This window comes from Bison bison, unplaced genomic scaffold, assembly GCF_000754665.1.
Source record: "Bison bison bison isolate TAMUID 2011002044 unplaced genomic scaffold, Bison_UMD1.0 scf7180017864064, whole genome shotgun sequence".
Lineage (NCBI taxonomy): Eukaryota > Metazoa > Chordata > Mammalia > Artiodactyla > Bovidae > Bison > Bison bison.
Window position 1 is genome coordinate 3,532,061 of NW_011494636.1, and position 10,908 is coordinate 3,542,968.

The following is a 10,908-nucleotide window of genomic DNA, read 5'->3' on the forward strand; positions in this document are numbered from 1 at the left end:
AGAAAGAAACTATATGATTTCAGAAACATGTTTCTCAGCATTCTTGCTTTTTATATTTTATCCTCTTACTAATGTTCAGTGCTGTGTGTTGCTGCAGGTTGCTGGAGGAGCTCTTGGTCTCTTTGCAGTGGGGAAGGGAGCAAACTTACTACCCTAGCGGGCAACCTCACAGCACGGCAGAACTAGCATTAACAAATCACAAGTTGGCAAAAGCAGTAAATTCTCATCTTCTGGGAAATGTTGGCACTAATGGTCAAAAAAAGGTTCCATCAACAGTTGAATTCTGCAGTACTCCAGCAGAAAAAATGGCTGAAACGGTAAAATATTTCTCTTTCATGATCTGTATGACCTCTAAGACTGTCCTCTTACATGTTATAATGAAAAGTGCTTGGCACTGGGAGTTAGGAAATATGGAATCAAAATTTCTCATGCTAATGAGCTAGTAATCTTGGAGGAAATTATTTCCTCCTCTGAGCTTAATTTTCTCAAACTCTATTAGTATACTCTTGAGGAGAAAAAAGTGTAATTGTTTTTAAAGATGGCCACTCCTATCTTAGTTCAGCTGCTTGCCCTCTTGGTTTCTGTACCCATCCAACTCGTACCTCAGATTCAGTAGATGACTTTGGTTCCTCATTCACAGAACAAAAAGAGGGTAGAGGCAGAAAACTCCCTCCAGGTCCCAGCTGCTATGTATCTCGAAGCCTAGCTATGTGGCCTCCAACCTTACATATATTTCTGTTACTGGAAAAGTGTCTCTTTGGCTCTCCAAAGCATAGCATATTCCCCCAGGCTCATCAGGCCTCCCACTAACAGGTACTTCTTCTGTTGACTCTTTTTACTTAAGAACATGTCCAAGTGTCTTCCATCTAAAAAGAAAACTGTTCCCTCTATCTTAAGTTCTCTACATATGGTCTTATCACCTTCCCTTCACAACCAAAACTCTGGAACAAGCAGTTCATATTTATTTCTACTTACATACCTCCCTTCCTCAACTTCTGCCATTGCTTATCTCAGTAGAATTCCAGCTCCACTGTCCTGAAAAAGGACTCTCATTAAGGCCATGAGTATCTAAGTACTTTGTCACATTTTACTTGAACTCCCTCAGTTTCTGAAGCCGTCATACCCTCCCAATTCTTTGCTACTGCTGTGACTGTTCGTTCTCAGCATTTGGTGGGGGGAAGGGGGAATCCTCTTCCTGTGCCCACTCTTGAGCCTTTCCTCACGTAGTTGACTTTCTGTATCTCGGGATTATCATTAGCTAATCCCCATAGCATTATGCTTGTGACTTCTTCAGCTAAGACTTTTTTTTCTAGAATAAGATACATACCCAGCTGGACATCTCCATTAGCTCGTCCCATAGACAGCTAAAAACAGAACAACCTCTTGCTTTTGTATTTGTATTACCATTCTAGGGGGGAAAAAAAAAGTAAAAGAAAAATAACCTGTTTCTTCTGTATTTCCTAGCTTAGCGAACTGTACCTACTACATTGGATGTTTTGAGGATTCCATAAAATAATACATATAAAGCCTGTAGCCATTTGCAGTATAGGTAATTTCTCAATAAATAGTAGCTATCATTTTTTATATCCTTCATCCCCTAAACCTGTTGCCTTTATGAGTCCTGTCAGTTTCTTCTAATTTATTCCCTCTGTCAAGTTTAGACACCTGATTGCCAGGCTAGACTGTACAGTAGCCTCCTAACCAGTATCCCTCCCTTGCTTTTTTACTTACCTGCAGCCATCCTCTGCTGCCAGACTGTTCTTTCAAAAATGTCAGTCCCATCATCTTGGTACTCATGTTCAGAGGACTCCCAGTCTCCCTCGTTACTGAATCTGAATTATTTCATATTGTATAGAAGGCCTTTCATTAATCATTATTCCAGCTCCCCTTCCCTTGGAGCATTTCCCAGGTGTGCCCACCCCCTGCACTTCACATCCCAGCTGTGTTAACCACTTTCATTCCACAGACGGGCCACTGTACCTCACGCCTCTGTACATACTTCCCTCTGCCTAGACTGCCTCCCAACAATCTCTCTCCTTGCCCAACCACTACACTGCCTTTAAGAATCAGCCTTCCCTGATTCCTTCAGGCAAACCTAGATTTTCCTTCCTCTAGGCTTGCAGTTCATCTTGTACATAAATCTAGTATAGCTCTTTATCATGGTTCATTGCAGTTTGATTCTCCACCTCCCAAACTGTAAGCTCTTCAAAGATGGGCACTATGTTTCCTCGAGTCTGGCATAATCCTCTATACATAGTAGGTGTTCAGCTATTTACTGAATGAATCAGTCCCTGAAACTAAACATTATCCAAAATTGTTTCTCCTTTTCTATTCTTTTTGTTGGGAAATTGTGTTGCTGCCCACTCAGTTGCTGCCAGTAGCATCTGGTATAACTAACTGCTTCTGATATCTTGAAACACTCTCTTCCCGTGGCTGATGTAACCTTACCCGCTCTCTTTTCTCTTTTCTCTGACCCACACGATGGTGGGTAGCCTCAGGGCTTGTTCTTGGTTTACATCCTCTTCCTCCAGTCCTTTATCCACCACATTGTCTCACGGAACAAAACTGACGGTCCTCCTTCCTCAGTGTCTCTTAGACCTTTCAGCCACATTGCTTCAAGATCAACCTTTCTTAGCTTAATTATTGCATTAAACTCCCTTTCTCTCTTATTCCCATTGTCTGCTTTGGTTCCCACCCCTTCTCTCATCCACCAGCTGTGTACAGAGTGATCTCTCTGAAAGACACCCAGCTTAAAATCTTGATCACTTTCAGGCTAAAATCTGGAAACCTTTTATCCTATTGGTATCTCAGTCTCCTTTAACTGTATTCATTTGCCATTTTGTTTCTAAAGATACATAATGTAATTACAAATATAGAGAATAGGGGTACCTTTCTTATTTCCCCTTCTCAATTTATAAGCAGCTTTAAGATAAGCCCTTTATCTCTGTCCTTTAGCATCTAACCAAGCTCCATAAAAACAGAAGAATATCAAAAACTAAATTGAAGAAGCAATAATCCTGTAGAAAAACAGAGGTATGGAAATGAAATGGTAGCTCTTAAATGATGCCAGGACATTTTTTAATTAGTTGTGGCCCCTTGGGTACATTGGTAACTTAGAAGGAAAAAATCCTGTTGGACAATATGAGAGCTAGGGAAACAGACACCTTGAGCCATTTCTGAAAGCTGTTTCAATAAGCCTTACATAGAAGAGAAAGCTCCTTTCCTCACTGCTTTTCCCAGTTCCTTTCTAATTCCACTGCCAATCTCCTTTGCACAGTAACTCATACTCATCATAATGATGATGGTTGTCACTGTTTAGTTGCTAAGTTACGTCCAATTCTTTGCGACCCTATGGACTGTAGCCCCCAAGGCTCCTCTGTCCATGACATTTCCCAGGCAAGAATATTGGAGTAGGTTGCCATTTCCTTCTTTAGGGGATCTTCCTGACCCAGGGATCAAACCCATATCTCCTGCATTGTAGGCAGATTCTTTACTGCTAGGCCACCAGGGAAGCCCTATGAAGATGGTTAGGAGAATATGAAAACGAGAAACAGGAGCTATGAGCCAGCCATGTTATCCTTGCCCTTAACCAGAGAATTTTTTTCAAACCAAGATTTCCTCCAGTTGTGGGTCTCAGAAAATGAAATGGAATAGAAAATTTAGAGCAGAATTGAGAGTGTATGATGTCCATGAATCCAAGAAACAAAAACATGATCTTTAGCATAATACTGCATGTAAATTAGAAAAAAAAGAAATGAAAAGCCATTGATTTGACAAGTAAATAATCAAAAACTTTGAAATACATGTCAGTAGAAGAATAAAGGTAGAATTCCAGTTTCAAGCAGTTCAATGAAGGCCTGAAGGAGAAAGGTAATAAGTATATTTTGATTAAGGATAAAAATGAGTATCACTTATGGTAAAATAGATATAACCGTATCAATTTATTTTCTTCTATATTTTCATCAATACGCATGAGAACATTTCTTTTTAAAAATACGTAACCTAGGTAATATAACAACTAGACATCATCGTTAAATTTAGAGCTTTTTGAGAAAAAGTGTAAGTTCTCGAGTCAAATTCATCATTCAGACCTTACTTTTTATGGTAGTTACCTATTAATGAAATAGAACGTATGAGTAGTTACATATTAGTAAGCCAAGGACTTTGGTAGTCCCTGCTGTATATATGACATTACCTCTTATTTTCCTTAGGTTCTACGCATTTTGGATCCAGTTACATGTACCGAAAGCTCACCTGATAATCCATTTTCTGAGTCTTCACCAACCGCCTTACTTGCTACAAAGAAAAATATTGGACGATTTCATCCCTATACAAGATATGAAAATATAACTTTCAATTGCTGCAATCACTGCCAGGGAGAACTTATTGCCCTTTAACAATCAGTCTGGTGGAGGCACACTACAGGCACTTGTTTTTACCCAAGAGTCATTATTATTTGGAAGCTGGGGGTCTTTGGATGCTAGAAGTATTATCTCTTTCTATTTAAATAATATATATCCCCAAAGATGTTCCATGTACTGGACTCCAGATTACCCTTTCTTAATAAATACCTCAGGGTAAAGAAAAAAAATGAAACTGTGTAGATATATATAAGTAGACAATACTTCCCAGGCATGTTAGGATGGTTTTCCTAAAGGACTAGATTCTATACCTTTGTTTCAGGCCCTAATTTATTATTTATCTTGCTATATATTTTACATAAACAGATTTAATTTCTGAACTCTAAAGCAAGGATTGGCAGACTGTAGCCTTGGGTCATATGCAGCCATACCTATTCATTTACTGTTGTCTGTGGTTATGCTACAATAGCAGCATTGAGTAGATACAACAGGGTTTATATAACTAGCAAAGCCTGAAATATTTATTATCTGACTCTTTACAGAAAAAGTTTTCTGACCCTCACTCTAACACAAAAGTAGCTGCAACGGTTGGGGAGAGAATGGGGTAGGAGTCCTTTCTCTTTTTGGTGATTTTGGAGCAGAGTACAAAAGAGTCTTATGGAAATAACAGGTGGAGGAACTATTTTAAGAATAAATGCTAAATGTTAAAAAAAATTTAAATATTTTACAGCCACATTAAACAAATGCTTGAGCAAAATCATTGTTCTTATTTTGGTTTTATGCAGGGGATTCTGTATTTTAAATGGATATAACTGATCTACAGAAGAAACTTAACTGTTGAGCTCAGTTTGGCAATTGCAGCACAATAGGAATATCCAATTTGATACTTATGAAATATGGCAGAGAAAGTAAGATCTTTGGAGAACATCGCTCAAGCTCAAAATGCAGTTCATCAATTGATTTTTACTATGTAATGTGTTATTATTTATTTATGATGGGCCATCATAAAACACCTTTTTAGAGGCCTGGAAAAATGTCCACAAAAATGTTGATAACAAATTACCCTAATTGGTTTCTTTACCTATCAGTAAAGAAATCCTCAAAAGACAAATCTGATCAAGTAACAATATATTTTAATGTCAACTTAAAGATTTTTTTTTTTTGGTCTGATTCATCTGAGTTGTAGTTTCAAGTGGGTGGCAATAAATTTCTTTACCTGCTTTAGTTTGAATATTGATTTTTTCTTCCCTCCAGAATGATGTGCTTCAATTCAAGTCTTCATCTAGTTTATACTATTTACAACTTACTCTTCAGTCTTTCTTTTAAGTTTACAGAGCATAAAACTTAGAAGAAAACATAGAGGAAAAGCTTCATGACAGTGGATTTGGTAATGATTTCTTGGCTATGACACGAGAAGTACAGGCAACAAAAGAAAAAAATGGATGGATTAAACCTCATCAAAATTAAAACTTTCTGCATACCAAAAGAAACACTCAACAAAATGAAAAGGCATCCTGCAAAATGAAGGAAAATATTCACAAGTCATGTATCAAGGGTCTACTGATGAGAATAAATGAAGGGCTGCAAGTCAACAACCAAAAAAAAAAAAAAATCCAGTTTAAAAAAAATGGGCCAAGTAATAGACATTTCTCTAAAAGAGATATACAAATGGCCAATAAGGACATCAAAAGATGCTCAGCATCACTAATTATTAAGTAAATTCAAATTCCTATCACTTCACACCAGAATGGCTACTACCAATAAAGCAAAATAACAAGTGTTGGCAAAGATGTGGAGAAACTGGAACCCTTGTGCCTTGCTGGTGGGTATGCATACAACTGCCGTATGATCCAGGAATTCCACCTCGAGGTAGATACCCAGAAAAATTGAAAGCAGGGACTCAAAAGGATATTTGTACACCAATGTTCATAGCAGCATTATTCACAATAGCCAACAAATAGTAGCACGTGTCCTTTGATGGATGAATACATAAACAAAATGTATATACATGCAATGGAATATTCAGCTTAGAAGGAGTAAATTCTGATGCTACAGCATAGATGAACCTTTAAAACTCCATATTGAGATCCGACACAGAAGGACAAATAGTGTATGATTCTACTTATATGAGGTACCTGAAATGATTAATAGAAATAACAAGTAGAATAGTGGTTACCTGGGGTTAAGGGAAAGCAGAATGGAGAGTTTTTGTTTGCTAGGTACAGAGTTTCAGTTTGGGAGGATGAAAAATCATGAAGACAAAGGGGTATGGTTAAATACATATGAATGTATTTAATGACACTGAATTATACATTTTTTAAAATGGTCAAAATGATAAATCTTAGGTTATATATATTTTACCACAATAAAAAAAAATTCTATACATATAATCACAAACTAGTGGCACACTTTGCAACTGTTGGTTAAAGCGTGTCAGTAATAATAACAATAGCTCGATAACAAGTTAATCGAGCTATTAACTTGTTCCTTGTTATGAAGGAACAGACTTCATATTAACAACCTAAATACTATACCTTAAGGAACTAGAAAAAGAAAAGCAAACAACCCAAAGCTAACAGAAGGAAGACTGAAATTAGAGTGGAAAGAAAATAGAAAAATAGAGAATGAAAATCAAAAGCTGGTTCTGTGAAAAGATCCACAAAATTGGCAAACCTATAACCAGAGTGACAAAAAAAGTTGTAAATACCTAAACTCAGAAATGAGTGGGGGGACATTAGCAATCTCATTTAAATAAAGGAATAATTATATACCAACAAATAACCTGGATGAAATAGACAAATTCTTAGAAACACAATTTACCAAAGCTGACTCAAGGATAAATGGAAAATATGAAAAGGCTTATGTATGAGTGTGCTTAGTCACTCAGTTGTATCCAACTCTTTGGGACTCTATGGACCATAGCCCGCCAGGCTCCTCAGTCCATGCGGATTCTGCAGGCAAGAAAACGAGTGGGTTGCCATGCCCTCCTCCAGGGGATCTTCCCAACCCAGGCATTGAACCCAGGTCTTCTGCATTGCAAGTGGATTCTTTAGCATCTGAGTCACCAGGATAAAGGCTTATAATGAGAGATGACATCAGGAATCAAAAACCTCCCAACAGCAAGAGCTATGGATGTTGGATGATAGTGATGTGTAAATGTAGGTTCATTAATTGCAACAAATGAACCACCTTGTGGGAGATGTTGACGCTAGGGGAGATTTTAAGGAGAGAGGAAGCAGGAGTTACGTGGGAACTCTGTACTTTCTGCTCAGTTTCTCTATGAACCTAAAACTGCTCTAAAAAACAAACTGTACTAAGAAACAAAAACTCCCAACAAAGAAAAGTCCAGGGCCAGATGGTTTCACTGGTGACTTCTGCCAAAAATTTAGAGAGTTAATAGCAATCCTCCCAAAAAAATAAAAACAGAGGGAATACTTCATTCTATGAGGCCAGCATTACCTTGATACCAAAGCCAGACAAAGATCCCCCAAGAAAAGAATATTACCCAAAAAATCTCTTAAAAATACAGATGAAAATTCCTCACATAATACTAGCAAACCAAATGGAATATCATAGAAAAGGGGATTTATATACCACCAAGAGGTATTTGTCTCAGGAATGCAGGGTGCTTCAATATTAAGAAAGTCAACCAATGTAACATATCACATGAATAGAACAAAGGAGAAAAAACCCATTATCATTTCACTTGACACAAAAAGTATTTAGTAAAATCCAACACACTTTCATGATAAAAGCACTCAAAAAAAAAAAAAATGTAATGGAAGAATAGAAAGTACAGGAGAGGAATAGGAATAGAACTTCCTCAACTTTATAAAGGACATTTATGAAAAACTCACAGCTAACATCAGGCATGTGTGCATGCTATGTTGCTTCATGTCCAACTCTGTGTGACCCTATGGTCTGTAGCCCACCAGGTTCCTCTGCTTGTGGGATTCTCCAGGCAAGAATACTGGAGTGGGTTGCCATGCCTTCCTCCAGGGAGTCTTCCTGACCCAGGGATCAAACCTGCATCTCTTATGACCCCTGTATTGGCAGGCGGGTTCTTTATCACTAGTGCCACCTGGGAAGGCCCAGCTAACACCATACTTAAGGCTAAAAGACTAAAAGCTTTCCTTCTAAGATCAAGAACAAGATAAGGATGCCCAGGCAGAGTGGAGTAGCAGTCGGAGATGTTCTGTTCTGAGGAGCAGCCAGTGGTGTGATGGTGCAAGCCAGGGACCATTTACACCTGAGACGGACTATGGAAAAGCAAGTACTGGAGGTGGAAGTCCAAGTCAAACGTAGAAGGACAGCCTCACGGAGCAACCAAAAGTGTCACCTGTACCTGAGGTAATCTCAGCAGCAGCAGCAGCAAGTACCTGTGGTTGATTTCCAGGCAGAACTGAAACGAGCTTTCTTAGCTGAGACACCAAGAAATGGTAAAAGCAGTACTGGAACACCTGGGTGGCTGATTCCAAAAGAAACAATCAAACAAAACTGCCTTCTCTTAGGTCTTAAGGATCCCAAATCTTTCCTGTGGGCATTGGATTTGGTGGAATAGCAATCATGACTGTGGGAAGGAGCAGCAAGGTGCTGCAGCACACATACCATAGGATAGAATATATCCTGCAAGATGGCCGGATCTTCATTGGTACGTTTAAGGCTTTTGACAAACATATGAACTTCACCCTCTATGACTGTGATGAGTTCAGGAGGATTAAGCCAACGGATGTGAAACAGCCCCAGCATGAAGAAAAGTGAGTTTGGGGTCAAGTGTTGCTCTGTGGGGAAACTTGGTTTCCATGACTCTGGAGGGAACGATACTGGCATTGCTCTGGTACCTCTTGCTGGAGCTGCAGGAGGCCCTGGGGTTGGCAGAGCAGTTAGCAGAGATGTTCCAGCTGGTGTTCCGATCCCCTAGGCCCCTGCTGGAACAGCAGGCTCTGTCCAAGGGATTGAGGGGTCATCCCAACAGGTAGTGACCCCACAAGGAGGAGGCACAGTAGCAGCTGCTGCTCCTGCCAGCACTGCTTGAACCTCAAGTAGTATCCACGAGGATGGGGGACTGCCCCCGCCACCATCAGTTGACCAAGCAACCCCACCTCCTTCACCTGGTATGAAACCACCATGGGCCCACCACTTCCTTCCTCCTACTCAAGAGATATCAACAGGCATGCCCCCTCCAGGAATGAGGACCCCCTTCACCAGGAATAAAAGGTTCACCTCCTCCAAGAAAGCATCCACTAAGACCTGAGGGTACTACTGATCCTTTTGAGTCACTTTTTTTCGGCAATGAGTCTTGAGAAATATGTGGAGTGTTTGTGAACTTTTGTCTCCTCTGCTGCATTAATGAAAGTGAAAGTGTTAGTCACTCAGTGGTGTCCGACTCTTTGCAACCCCATGGACTGTACCCTGCCATGCTCCTCTGTCCATGGGATTCTCCAGGCAAGAATACTGGAGTGGGTTGCCACTCCCTTCTCCAGGGGAACCTTCCGACCCAGGGATTAAACCCTAGTCGCCTGCATTGCAGGCAGATTCTTTACCATGTGAGCCACCAGGGAAGCACTGCTACATTAAGATCAACTAATAGACACATGTGGAAAAAAAATGATGTCCACTTTCACTACTACTACTCCACATTATACTAGAAGTCTTAGCCAGAGGAATCAGTCAAGGAAGATAAATTAAAGGCATCCCATTTGGAATGGAAAAATTAAAACTATCTCTATTTGCAGATGATACCTAGCCTACATGGGCATCCCTGGTGGCTCAGCCATAAAGAATGTGCGTGCAATCCAAGAGATGTGGGTTCGATCCTTGGGTCAGGAAGATCCCCTGGAGAAGTAAATGGCTACACACTCCAGTATTCTTGCCTGGGAAATTCCATGGACAGAGGAGCCTAGTGGGCTACCATCCATGCGGTCACAAGAATCAGACATGACTTAGCAACTAAACACCACCACCACCATCTATCCTATACAGAGAAAATTCAAAAAATTTTCACCAAAAATTTAGTACTAATAAACAAATTCAGCCATGTTTCAGGGTACAACATCAATAATCACAAATCTGTTTGTGTTTCAAGTATAGAACACATAAAATTAAGAAAACAATTCCATTTGCAATAGAATCCAAAAAATAAGTATCTATGAATAAATTTAATACAGCAAGTGAAAGACTTATACACTGAAAACTATAAAACATTGCTGCACTAAATGAAAAGACATGCTGTGTTTATGGGTTAGAAGACAGTCTCATGATGGAGAAGGAAATGGCAACCCACTCCAGTACTCTTGCCTAGAAAATTCCATGGATGGAGGAGCCTGGTAGGCTACAGTCCATGGGGTCGCAAAGAGTCAGACACGACTGAGCAACTTCATTTTCTTTCTTTCCATAGTTTCTTTTGGAGAAGGGAGTGGCAACCCACTCCAGTGTTCTTGCCTGGAGAATCCCATGGACAGAGGGGCCTGGTGGGCCACAGTCTATGGGGCTGCAAAGAGTCGGACATGACTAAGCAACTAACACACACACACAGTCTCATGAAGAT

The 10,908-nt window shown here is 39.7% G+C and overlaps 1 protein-coding gene and 2 pseudogenes across 1 annotated transcript in view; all 3 read left to right on the forward strand.

The window, feature by feature from the left end:
* Positions 1–5,319, forward strand: part of BLZF1 (basic leucine zipper nuclear factor 1) — a 23,985-nt gene extending 18,666 nt beyond the window's left edge. Inside the window, exons 6-7 of the mRNA XM_010836692.1 lie at positions 98–317; positions 4,212–5,319. Coding sequence (XP_010834994.1) covers positions 98–317; positions 4,212–4,397 — 406 coding nt within the window. The 3' untranslated portion in view covers positions 4,398–5,319. The remainder of the gene's footprint in view (positions 1–97; positions 318–4,211) is intronic.
* Positions 5,320–8,418: 3,099 nt separating this feature from the next.
* Positions 8,419–8,922, forward strand: LOC104986250 (annotated as a pseudogene).
* Positions 8,923–8,927: 5 nt separating this feature from the next.
* LOC104986227 lies at positions 8,928–9,756 on the forward strand (annotated as a pseudogene).
* Positions 9,757–10,908: the final 1,152 nt, after the last annotated feature.